Below are 13,262 nucleotides of genomic sequence, written 5' to 3'. Positions count from 1 at the left end.
ATTAGTTAAGAAATAAACAAAAAAGGATCAAGTTGCAAAGTGTTTAACATTTAACCATCAGTGAACTTATAGTGAATAACCCTTTAAGCCCATTTATGCTCAGATACGGATCCTAAAACAGACTGAGCCTTCTGTACGTGCTTTGTGTTCATTTCATTGATATTTTTGCGCGTTTTCATAAAGCTTTCGGACACAGGCCAAATGGAGCAGTACCACCAGAAAACCATCGAGGCAGTGATACCACTTGATACGTAGCTCTAGTGAGATACTAAGAAGAAATAACAATGGCGGAACTTTTGCTATGTATTGAACAGCCTCACCAACCATCATCTCCAACAATGTTGCCCCTTTTTTGTCTTTTATGCAACGAGTACATTAGGAATACCTCCCCCACAATCGCCATGTTTGTTTATGACTTTGTTGTTGTCATAAATTTTGACACTGGGCCAGCCCCCTAGTAGATGTATTGGTTAACAGTAACACCAACATAAAGGACGCATGGAAGTATGTCAGCAGTGATGGTAACATCGTTTGAAAAGGACCAATACATTTCCGTACGTAAAGAGAGTATAAATCGGCCTTTCACTGATGAATAGCTGTTGCCTTACCAGGTAGCGACTGAACAGTTTTCCATACAGCTGGGCTGCAGACCGCCGTTGTAAATGCAAACCAAGGAAACCAGCTGATGGGGAAGACATCGATGCAGTAATGCCATCTTTGCGGGAAGCAAAGCGGAAGTTCACGTCCGCAAACGTTCTGCTGGTGACGTCCACATTTAGAGTATGCCGAGACTCCCTTTAAAACAGAGAAACAGTCATTAGCAGAGACATATTTATGTGCATCTTAATAAAGAAAATCTGCGTGAAAAAAAACTTACATGGAATCAGCTGGAAGGGTTTGGCGCTTCGTCCTGTCACAAAAAAAGCATGGAATTTAGTCAATAAATCTTACTCTCAAAGAGGGTCAATATTTAGCCTGTATTGGACCAACCAGACTGCAACCACGTTAAAAGTAAAAATCTTGGCTTACTTTCATCCATTAACTGGTTTCATCCAGTTCAAGGGTTGTTTTGACTTAAATTTGAATGCAGAGCCTTGTAGATTCTGTGAGGTGTTTCAAATCTCAAAACCGTAGTGTCAACGTTGTAGTCTTTTTGATTGACACCTCATTTGACCAACTGAGTTGTTCTATGGTCTCTCCAGAGCCAATAATATCCCTGATCAAGACATGGTGTGAACGAACATTCACCTTTTCTTGATTTAGTTCCAATTTTATATGGCTACATCCTTCCATGTGCTGCTACAGAAATAAAAATAAGAAAGATACAGGCAAGAACATAAAGGTTCCATTCTGTGTGCTCTTCATTCAGAAACTGCGCTGTTCACAGCTACAATAGGTTTGACCGCTGAGGTTAGAAGTTCAAAGTGTTACCTCTACAGAATGACCAAGCCTTTGTTTGTACTCAAAATGCTCAAGAACAGAAGCTAATTTAATTTGGGTCTTACTTTTTAGCATTTTGTTAAAGGTTAAGGGTACTTTGGTACAACAAGGTACCGAGAACTGAACATTTTGACAACCTTATTAGCCCATATTTGGCCATAATATTTGGGCTCTTTGGTGTAGATCATTTAATTTTGCGACAAACTGAATCAGCACAGGATCTGTGTAGGAGTCAAAACTGTTTGAGCCGATAGTTGTGGTATACGCGTGTCTTCGTGTGTCTTGCAGCATTAATCCACTTCATGTTTCTTTAGGTTTAAAACACAAAAAACTTTATTTTAAGTAGTGTCACAAAATATCCAAAAGTTTGAGTAAATCAAATTCCCACGCATGCTACAAAACACAGCATAAAACCCATGTGACTCCACTGCTGGTTATTGTTAAACTGAACTACGCAATTGCGCACAAACCACACCCCCATCAGTTCCCTCCCAAGGCCATGGTAACTCACGTATGTCCCAAAATCTACAGCCAAGCACCACCCCAAGATAAAGATTAAGCTGTATCAACAGAACCCATTACTTTGACAGAAAAACAACAATTACAAATTTATGCAGAGCACAATATCAAAATATTAATTATTTAACCACACTTAAAGAACTAGAACTTGTCTCATACAATATGTAGTAAACTCTTACCTCAGGTTTTGTGTCAGAACATGCTGCAAGTCTACATTAACATCGCTGTGAAGCAAGTTGCACTTCCCATGCAGACTGAAGAGTCCATCCTCAAATCCAAGTCTTGCACCAGCTTATGGGAGAGAAGCAAGATAAAACACAATTTTACATCTCACAGCTATTAATTTACTCGAGATTGTCTGATTAAATATGTAGTCTTTTCAGTCTTACCATCAAGATCATACTCCAAGAAGATCATGGTGGAAGTGCAGATGGACTTCAGGGAGGTCAAAAGGTGGGAGTCCTTCTTCTCCAGTTTGGCAGTTGTTGAGACATTATAAATCTGGGAGTTAAGCTTAAAAGTGGTACTGAGGGCTCCAAAGGCTGGGATGAACACCCCTGAAGGGAGATGTAAGGTGATCTCAGGGATTTCTATTTTTTGCTCTGGAATAACGATAGTTGGGAGCTCAAAGTTTGAGATCTGGGTTGTGATTTCGTCTAAGCTAATGGTGCTTTCTCCAACATTGAAGGACTTTGGTAGAGTGAAGGACGGCACTGTGACGTCATACTGTGGTATCTTGAAGGAAAGGAACGGCACTTTCCCCTGGAGATACTCCGTGGCAATATCATAGCTCGGCACAGACATTACTGGCAAACCAGGCAGCATGATTTCAAAGGCTGGGGTGGTGATCACCTTAGGGATGCTGAGGCTCTTTGGATCAAGTGTAAAAGGTCCCACACTCAAGTCTGTAAATGGCACATTGAAAGGTGGGATGGAGACTGCAGAGGGGGAAGTCACATGATCAAGGACATCAGGGTTCACAGAGGAGCTTGTCATTTCTTTTATCCAAGATGGCACTGCATTGTGAAATTCAGGGATGCTCAAAGTGACACCATCTTCAGATATTTGATAAGGTATTTTAAACTCCAGGCCATCCATGGTCTTTGTGTAAACAATGCTGTAGGAGATGTCGAGGGATTGTAAGCGGTCCTGACCTACTGTAACCTGATCAAACTTGAGCACATCCCAAAGGGTCTTCTGATAAACAGGAAGCTTAACTGACTTCAAGAAGGGTACAGGGCCTTCAACAGACTCGGTCAAGTCCATGCGTATTTCAGATTCATCGTTGGATAAAATGAACTCAAAGGCATGGGTGAAAGAATCCAGCTGTTCCTTTCCACTCCAGGTGAACGCCTGCTTCTCTGAGATGATGTCCAGGTTGATGTTCTGAGTGAGTCCCGCATGGCCCACACTAGTAGGCTGATTTATGTCAATGTTCAGTTTAGCCTTGGCTGTTGTTAAAGGAACATAATCTAGATCTCCATTTACAATGTGTTTCCCATATGTGCTGAAAAATCCCAATTCAACATTGTTAGAGCTAGAGTGTTCCATTTTAGCAAACACACGTTGCAGAGAGACCTCAAGAGCCAAGTTGTCCTTCACATCCAACTGGAAGATGTTGCCAGAACTTCGTTTTTGTCTATTCTGTTTGTCAATGGTGGAATCTAACGCCATCCTGAGAGTTGATCGCAGCCCATTGGCAGTGAGGTAGAAAGTGGCTTCATTGTCAAGAAGGCCTTTCAAAGTACAACTGTTCATTAACATAAGTTCTGACTTTCCATTAGTAGAGGTCTCCAGTGACACATAGGAAGAAAGAGCCTCTAATGCCCACTTCAAATCCAGGTTTCCCTGGCCCGCAGATTCAATTTGAGGAATGTTAAACATGTATTTGATTGATTTCTTTGATGCAATGTTTGGCTTGGTCTTGGTATTTCCTGTGAGTTCCTGATTGAACTCGAGATTGAAGAATGGTAGGTTGACTTTTGCAGCGTTGGTAACAGAAGCTTCAAAGTTCCTTTTGTTGAGAGTAACTGCACATTCATGGTTTGCTCCTATATTGTCATGCTCCAGGGACACGGTGGTGGCCAGCTTGATTCCTCTCTTCCTGGTCAAACTGGTGGTGCCATCGACTTTTCCATTCAGGATGTCGAACACAGATGTGGAGAAGGCACTGAACCGAGCCACAAAATCAGGCTGACTGGAAAGGCCAGCATTAGCATTCAGAGTAATCACAGGGGATTTGAAGGAAAAGTCATAAGTCATGTTACCCAAGGCTGGAATCACAAGTTTGTTCTGAATAGCTGGCAGTGTAAAAGTGGGCAGTGTAATTTCATTCAAGGTTTCTGGAACATGGATGACAGGCAGCTCCAGGGATGGCAACACCAGAGTGTATGATGGCACAGAGAAACCAAGAGCTGGGATTTTGAAGCTTGGTGTGCTGACTTCCTTGGGAACAAAAAAGCTAAAGGCTGGCATCTCAGCTCTGAAGGCAGATACCTCAATATTTAATACTGGTATCTTGTATCCTGGCACTGTGAAGATTCTGGGAGGCATGCCAGAGGTGTCAATTTTGTGCTTCATATACTGTGACTTTGCTTGGTTGTATGAATCTTTAAGGAGTGCAACCACTTTGTCTCTGCATTCCTCAAACTGAACCTGGATGACATGAGCATTATCACTTATTGCGTTGTATATCGGCTCGAGGTGTAGTTCAAAGCTGTGCACATCCGGGTTCTTGTTGTATTGAAGCTTCAGATTCATATCAAACGATTGTCGAGGAGTGGTGAGCAAGGTTTTTAGTCCAGCGTGTTCCCACAATGAGAGGTCTGTGACTTCAGGGAAGCTTATATCAAAATAAGGTATGGTTACCTCTGGGATGGACAGACGAACAGTCAAAAAGTCCAGATTAGCCTCCCCGTTTGCTGATGCATGCAAGAAGATGTCCATGTCACTGTTTTCTGCACTTACGTTGTGGCTGTATTTGTACTGGTTGAATCTTGCCATAGCAAAACAACTGGCACGTTGCTTTTCAGAGTTCAGTATTAAACTCCAGTCATGTTGGAGATCTATCCTGTTAGTTAATTTAATGAGGAAGACAATCTTTAAGTTTACTTTGTTCTTAACATCAAGCTCAATTTCAAATGGTTGAGCCTTGAACTCCAACGAGTTGGTCATGGACCCCACAAGGTCACCAGCAAATTTGGCATCATGAGTGGCTGTCAGTGCAACTTTCAGGTCCCCAATGTTAGCCTCTCCATTCAAAGTCATAACACTCTTCTTGATAGGCAGAGCTTCAATTTCACTTCTGGCTTCGACTGTTATGTGGCTCAAGATGACTGATTCAACATTCAGGGTTTTCTTTGATTTTGAGGACTTCCAGTCATTTTCTTCCTCAAAAGTCAACTTGGCAGTGTTGAAATCCACACTGAATTCCATTTTGCTTTTGTGTGTGCCTTCATCAGAGTCATCCTGAGTGGACCACTTTCCATTACCAGTAATTTCAGAGGTCACAATGATCCGACCTGACTCCACTTTGGCTTTTGCACGCTGCTCCAGTAACGTCTGACTTTCGACCCCGGGGATTCCAAAGACGTGCTGGTAGGTTGTGTCCATAGTTGCAGATATTTCATTGTTCAATAGTAAGTTCATGCCTGTGACCATGTCTGCTTTGTATATATCAGTAGTGGCCTTGGTAGTAGTCATGGAAGTTACCTCAGCATAGGGGCTAGACAGTGAAAGAATTCCCTCATGGTCGATGGAAAAGGCCATGTGAGTCAGCTTGAGTTGTTCAGTGAATACCAATGTCTTCATTCTTGGAGCTGCCACATGAACCAAAGCTTCAAAGGTGTATTCAAGGGGCTCAATTGTTGACTTGGCTTTAGAGGTGATTGTGGCAATGAACTCTGGGTTTATTAGTGTGGACGTTGAGTTCTCGATCTTCCCTGTGGTTACCATTGTGTATATTGGAGATGTCACGGTAAACTCTCCATGGAGTTTGCCAAAATCTGGGATGCATATTTCACTGGGAACCTCAGGCAATTGGATATCTGGAATTTGAAGCATTGTGATTTCAAAGTCCTCCAGATTCATCTTGGGGATGTTGATGGTAGGGAATTTAATTTCTGACAGAGTTATTTCTGGCAGGGTGAGATCAGGTAGCTCAGATAGGTAGAGGACTTTTAATTCACCAAAGATTTCCTCAGGGTCCGGCCACTGAACTTCAAAATTGCTGATGCTGTCAATAGCTGCAATCACCTTTGCTTTGATTTCATCAAAGTCGATAATTAAGCCAGGGACTGTGTAGAAGTCGAGAATGGTAAACTGTGGGACTGAGATTTGAGCGGGGATGCTGATCTCCTGTAGTTTGTTCAGGTTAATTGTAAATGCTGGAATAACGAGGTCAGTGAGAGGAACAATAAAAGTAGGAACTTCAATCTCAGCTTTTTTCAGTGCACTCAGAGCTTCATCTAGACCCTGCTTTATCTGGTTGATGATCTTGCTGTCCTTTGTCAGTTCCTTGAGCTTTTCCATGAGTTGATCTAACCGTGCTGTAATGTAAGCAACAATATTAGTGTAGGAATCACTGGCTCTTTGCAGGTGAATGTAAATTTCCTTTATAACATCCATGTCGAGGATTCGCTGTCTAATGTCATCAAGGATATCCTTTGCTTTCATGTGGACGTCATTGAAAAATGTGGTGTCAAGCACATTTTTCAGTTTCCTCAGAGCGTCAGCCACTTTTGTGTTTTTGAGTCCCTCCAGATATGCATACACTGAACTTTGGAGCTCTCTGAAAAATTCCCGAACTGCCTCAATTTTTTGAACAATCTCATAAGATTTAATTTGGTCATTGATGTAGTTTGTTACTTCAGCAATCTTCACATTGGTCTCATCAACAAATGCATGATAGTCAAATTCCTTCATTGACTTCAGTAGTGAGGAAATGCTCTCATTAAGGTCATCAATGCTCTTCTTAAAGTCAACCTCTCTGAGCTTGCTTGTCACACTTTGCAGAAACTGCATGACGTTGTTGTACACAGATTCATAGTTAATGGATTTCAGAGCATCCACCATCAACTGCACAGTCTCATCAATTTTGAAATCCTGTACGAGAATCAAAACCTGATCCATTAGGTCTTTGAATTTATCATCTAGCTTGTATCTTAGAAGTAAGTCTTTGATGTAAGAGTACACTGTATTTAGTTTGTTTGGGATTTCATATTCATCGATCCAGTTGACGATAACATCGTGCATGGACTCGATCACTTTTGCAGGGTCGACTGAGGAGATTTTACCGGACAACTGCTCAGCATACGCAGCAAAATCAATTGATAGCAGGTAATTTTTTAGATTTTCTAAAAACATGTTGATGTCAATGCTCTCAATGAGCTGTTTGAACTCAACCATTTCATCTTTGATTTTCTCCAAAATGCCATATCTGGAGTTCAGCTCTTCCAGCCACGTAGCACTGTTTTCAGAGAGCTTCTGCAGATCAATCTGTCGGATTATATCATCGATGGCATCAAGGACTTTTAAAAGTAACTTCTTTATATCATACTTATCATTCCACTCCTGGAGCTGATTTTCAATTTGTGCGAACACGTTTGTTATTTTGTCTGCGAAGTGTCCGTCTTTGATGTAGTCCTCGATTGTCTGGAGGAGGCCTTTAATATTGGTGACAATATCCATGACTGTGTTTTCAAAGTTCCTTTTCAGATCTTCCATTGCAACTTCCAGGTCGTCCATGGTTATGGAAAACTCATCAATCAGATAATCCAGTGTTGCCTTTACTTGATCAAATTTACCTTCCAAGTCCATTGCTCTCATAAAGTCACTCACTTGTGATGGAATTTGTTCTAACTTTGCCCTGAAGTCGGTGATAAGTTGATCAATATCTAAGTTATTGATGTTCTGTTGAAGTGATTCTAAAGCCTGTATCAGTGTGTTTTTGAGCTGCTCAAAGGCAACAGGAAAGCTCTCAATAAATGGGATCTCAATGATGTGACAGTTGCTGCTCTTGTCATACTTGAGGAAACCAGCCATACCAAATTTCTGTACTTCAGGAGGTGATCTCTTTTGCTTGATTAACTTACTAAACTTGCTGAAAAAATCTGTTAACAGTTCTCCAGAAAACTCAAACCCATTCTTCTCTGGGTCGTTGTAAGCTTTAATATCCTGGTTGTAAGCGTGGTCACTCAGCTTGGATTTTAAAATCCAGTTCAGAAGTTGATGACTTGGAGTGAGGAGGCCTTCAAATTTGTTTTCCAGATTAGTTGAGACCACACCAGGAGGGAGTTTGTGCATGGTTGATACTCGACTGTCATGTGAGTATCCAAAAGCAAGTGGCTCAGCCTTAACTAGCAGCTTGCTGTACAGTTGTCCAGAGTGCTTCCCATGCAGCTTAACCTCCCCATCGCTGTTGATGAGAGCGTCAATCGTGAAGCTGAAAGGCAGTGCCATGGTGCGAACAGTGCTGTCAAAACGTAGAGGCTCAGAGTTTATTCTTGTTTCACAGTTGGATGTAGAGGAAAGTCCTGCAAACTCAACTTCACAGTTGTGACTCAGTTGGGCATCTTTTATATTTCCAGACAAGCTGTTTTTCACCGTTCCAGCCAAGTTGTCATAGCTGAGTTCGTAGGTGTTTTTTAAGTGGTCGTCCTCTCCATAGGTTCCTTTCACACTTCCACTCAGATCCACCTTCAGTGGCTCAAGCTTCATGTGGCCCTCGTTGGTCAAACCGGCGTCATAAAGCTTCAAGTCATTCTTCATATCGATGGACATGACGAATGGCTTCATATCAACCTTGGTGTCTTGTTTGTAGTACACATCCTCACAGATGAAGTTGTCAGTGGTAGAATGAAGGTCGAGGGTCCACAGAGTGACAGCCAATGAGTGGCTGTTTTCTGTACTCATCTCCATCATTCTTGCCATGGACTTACTGTCAAAAGTTAAACCTCTGCGGTTTACCAAAATATCCATGGTGTTTCTTGTGGTTGTGTCATAAGCATGGCCCTTCAGGACACCAGTCAGAGATGCCTCTGCTGCTGTCACTTTACCCTCAAAGCTCAGCTCTCCTCTGCCCTCTTCAGCCATAGCTTTAGTCGTGGACGACAGACTTGCTCCATCTTTGTTGATGGCCCCGTTGAAGATGTTCTCCACTGTGAGAGGGCTGCACTGAATGCCATTGGTTCCACTTGTGGTCAGACCTTCACTGGTCACCTCAACAGATGCTTTGTGCAACCCACGCCCTGTATCAGAAGTGAGGGAACCCTCAGAGTTTAAGGAAAGTCCATGTGGACCCAGGGATCCTGTTACAAGTGAGTATAATCTGTTCTTTTCATCATCTGCCTGTGACTCAACCCTGAAGATGGCCATCTGACTGCTCACACCAAGCTCCACTTTGTTATTGAGGGATTTATCCTCCATAGGTCGGGCCACCATGTTGCACTTCAAAGTCAGCTGTGAGTCTTTGTACTTGAGCTCTGCTACGTGCTTGATGACGTCATCTGGGGTGTTGGTTTTGGACACAATGTTGAGCTCAGAGTTTTTGTAGACTCCTTGAATCATGTTGTTAAGTTGGATGAACGGCAAGTTGATGTTTAGGGTCGACTCTCCTTTCCCTTCTCTTTGTGGTGGATGCAGCTGATAGCTGTTGGTGTAAGAGGAGTTGGCAACAAATGAACCTATTCTCAGCATCCCATCTACGGCACCGTCTCCGCTGACTTCATCTGAATCCAGATCAGAGGTGGCCTGAGCAGAGTAGTGGAGAGAAGCTTGCAGGCCTAACGGACTAGCTGCGTCGATCTTATAGTTGGCTCTTCCAGTCACTTTGTCTGTTACTCTCACAGTTTCTGACACACTGAAGCTTGTTTCAATGAGGCTGTGGCTGAAGGAACTATTGAGAAGATACTTGAGATTTTCATCAGCTTTTCCAGTCATCATCCCGGTTCCTTCAAACAGAGAAAAAAAAGATCAGTATCAGATTAAACAAAGATGTGCAGATGGCTCAGAGGAGCTCCTGTGTCACATGGTAATAAATATCAGCAACATCAACCAGTCACATCACAACTCTGTGATCCAAATCTTAAACATATTTAAGCTAAGCTAGGCATTTTATCTCCTTGAATAAAGCTAAAGCCTTCAGTAAGGCCAAATTGTTGTTTGTATCATTCATTTAGTTTGTCATGAAAAGCTTTTTTTATGCGGTTTTAGGACAGTTTTAAATTCAGATCTTAAATTTTGTTAAATTTACACTGGATAAAAAATGTCAAAAGCTATCCATCAACTGCAGGACAACCTGCTGATCCGAGGATGTCTATTTGGCAAAAATCTCACATCTTACTAAGTAAATTGGTTTCAATCCTTTCTAAAATTCTAATTTATACTTAATAAGCTCCACTGACCCGACGAGTCCAAATATAACCTCAGACCAAGATATTTCAGTTCATTTCAGTTCATTCAGTAACTTTATCCTGAAAGATGTTCGGGTAGAAATCACCACCAGCTCCACGAACTGTAAACCAGGAAGGACTTAACAGTAACTTATGTTGTTGAAGGCAGCTTCACACATCAACTATTGAGTCTGCTTGGAACAAGTCACTGGGTGAAAGATGTGGTCGATAGATGACAATTGGTGCTATTAATATTCTCATAAAAATCTGATATTGAGCAAAAAGTTACTACAAATATAATAATTTTACTTATTTATTATATGTTTTTCTTTTTGTAATTTCAGCAGTCTACTATGCAGTAAAAATGACATTTAAAATGATTTTAAACCAGCAGAGCCAAAAATACAAAGAAACAACAAAACCCATATTGTCAATTTTAGAATTGGATTATTTTAAATAAACTTTGAGGTGCTATTTAATAGCAAACTTTTTCCTCAGTATACTTGCATAACTTCTATGAAGGCAAATTATCTAATACTTGTTCTGCTTTTGTGGTTACACTGTTTGATCATTTGTTGGGACTGAATTTTTGACTGATTGAAAATGGTAGAAATGTCATATAAAATACTATGACACCAACAGAAAACACATTTAAACAAACATCTAACATCTTGTTTTCACAAGTTTAAAGCAGATTTTTGACTTCGACATCATACCACCCGTCATCACTCTTCCAACTGTAACACTGATTGTTCATAAGATACTTGCCTTCAAGCTTGTATGACAGTAGGTTGTAAGGTGATTGGGCGATGGCCTTGTATTGCAAGATGCAGCTCGGGACATCAACAGTGTTGTTGCCTCCAGAGACGGAGCCCTCCCAGCTGTAGAAGTTACTGTTGATCTTCGTGGATACTTCAGCCAGACCAAGAAGAGGGACGGTGAAGTCCAGAGTTGGAGGTATGGTGAATGAGGGTATGGAGTACTTTTTGGCTGGGACGTACAAGCTGATCTGTGGTAAATCTATGACGGGCACTGAGAGAGTGGTCGGGATGTTCAGTTCGTCTGACTTTTTGCCTCCGTAGGGAAGAGGAAGAGAGATGGGCATTTCATCCTTGTTGAACTGGTATCGAAACAAGCTGTCACTGTGACAATACAAAAGCAAGACTCATTAGTATGGGGCAGTTGAGATTTTACCTTTGAAATCATACAAACACTAAATGACCAATATGGTGGCCCTGAAGGTCAACTGTGTATTTCATTATGTTCTAAAAATATTCATGAAATCATAGAAATTTTAAAAAACATTAAATATTCCTAAACAGTCAAACAAAAAGCAGAAACATTCCAAGCATTTAGTTTCATTTTTCACTTTTATTGGAAAAATGTGAAATGTTCCTGTTAACCATTAATGGTTTTAGTGAATTTCTTTGTTTTTCTATGTGTTTACAAAATATTTGCACAGTTGACCTTCAGGGCCACCATACAGTATGAAATCAGAGGACAGAAAAAAAATGAAGCCAAACTGATGAATTTAAATGCAGTTAAAAGGGTTGGGAGAAAAAATTGAATTACGTTAAATTGGGATTTTTTTTCATTCTTTTTTTTTTTTTTTTTTTTTTTTTTTTTTGACAATATCAAAATTGTGATTCTTTGTCAAAAAAATGTTGTGTTTCTAATTCAAATTACCTATTTCAGTCTTTGTTAACTAACTGGATTGGAAAAAAGTTTCCACTTTTCTCCAGCAGAGGGGGAACCATTTTTCTCTGACTCACATGATGAGCATTTTTTGGGAAAATACGGCTCCAGATAAAGTCTGTAGACATTATCAACATTTAACTTTTTCCCATGGTCTGGTGTTAAAAAAACAAACGAAAAATTGTAAATGTCGAAGAATCACAATTTAAATCAAATAGGCATCCCAAGAAACGCAGTAGAATTGGATTGCGAGAATGGCATATCACCCCAGCCCTAGAAGTTAATATGAAAAAGCATGAATGCCAAACACTTTGTGTTACACTTACATCTGAAGAAAGAGTTTCTCAGGCAGGGCCGGCAGGGTGAGATCTGAGATGCTCCTCTTACTCCGCAGGTTTGCGAGATAGGGGATTTGTTTGCTCAGTTTTCCAAGCCATATATCACCAGCCTTCAAGATGACATGAAGATAAGTAACACTTCAAGTGAGACAAAAACTGAGGAACTCTCAGAGAGGGCAAGTCTTTTTTTTACCATAAGGGGTCTATAGTTTGGTGAGAGTTCAATCGTAAGTAATGAAACTGAATGTGGTTTTGAAAAATCCTGTGAAATAACTGAGAAACAGAACAAAACAGACTAAAAGTAGTAAAGTTATGAGTCAAAGCTTTACCTCTATCCCTTTGGTGACGATGTGACGCAGTTTCATGTCTGTCTTTGCCACCTTCTGGTCCAGGATCTGATCGATGAGCTGCTGCAGCTGCCTGTGATGATCTTCAATATTTGGGATCAGTTTCTGAATCTCTGAGTTCAAGTCTGATTTCAGTTCCAGCTCCATTTTATCGTCATCTATCAAGAGGAAAATCCAAATGTAAGTTCTGCACATATAAACACTTACCCTCTGTGCTGAAGTCATAACCTTTGGCTGTGAGTTACCGTATTTGAGGGTAGCTTTCTGCTGAGAGGAAGTCTCAGGAAGGTTGATGACTGTCTCTAAATCCATGATGATGCCCTCATCATTCTTCAGGGTTGCAGTGATGGAAGCATCACTTTTCAGAGAGGGGACGACCAGCTCCAGCTGCAGCATGGCGTCCTTCATCATGTTGAGCCTGAAGATGAAACAAAAGGTGTTTGTTCAGGTTGTTTTTTGTCTTTTGATTCCCTGTAGAAACCATTAGTCGAAAGACAACATGTGGCTTATATCACTTATATCACTGGCATGTA

At 41.0% G+C, this 13,262-nt stretch overlaps 1 protein-coding gene across 1 annotated transcript in view; it reads right to left on the bottom strand.

Annotated features, from left to right (window-relative positions):
- Positions 1-13,262, bottom strand: part of apoba (apolipoprotein Ba) — a 33,707-nt gene that overhangs the window by 1,204 nt on the left and 19,241 nt on the right. Inside the window, exons 21-28 of the mRNA XM_074692574.1 lie at positions 12,975-13,147; positions 12,712-12,887; positions 12,371-12,492; positions 11,118-11,491; positions 2,349-9,908; positions 2,139-2,250; positions 878-910; positions 609-795 (exon numbers count right to left, since the gene is read on the bottom strand). Of these exons, the coding sequence (XP_074548675.1) occupies positions 609-795; positions 878-910; positions 2,139-2,250; positions 2,349-9,908; positions 11,118-11,491; positions 12,371-12,492; positions 12,712-12,887; positions 12,975-13,147 (8,737 nt within the window). The remainder of the gene's footprint in view (positions 1-608; positions 796-877; positions 911-2,138; positions 2,251-2,348; positions 9,909-11,117; positions 11,492-12,370; positions 12,493-12,711; positions 12,888-12,974; positions 13,148-13,262) is intronic.

This window comes from Halichoeres trimaculatus, unplaced genomic scaffold, assembly GCF_033239565.1.
Source record: "Halichoeres trimaculatus isolate MK-OKI-2021-1 unplaced genomic scaffold, fHalTri1.1 fHalTri1_scaffold_17, whole genome shotgun sequence".
NCBI classification, from domain to species: Eukaryota; Metazoa; Chordata; class Actinopteri; order Labriformes; family Labridae; genus Halichoeres; species Halichoeres trimaculatus.
Note: the sequence above shows the minus strand (reverse complement) of the source record. Positions and strands in the feature narration are given on the sequence as shown.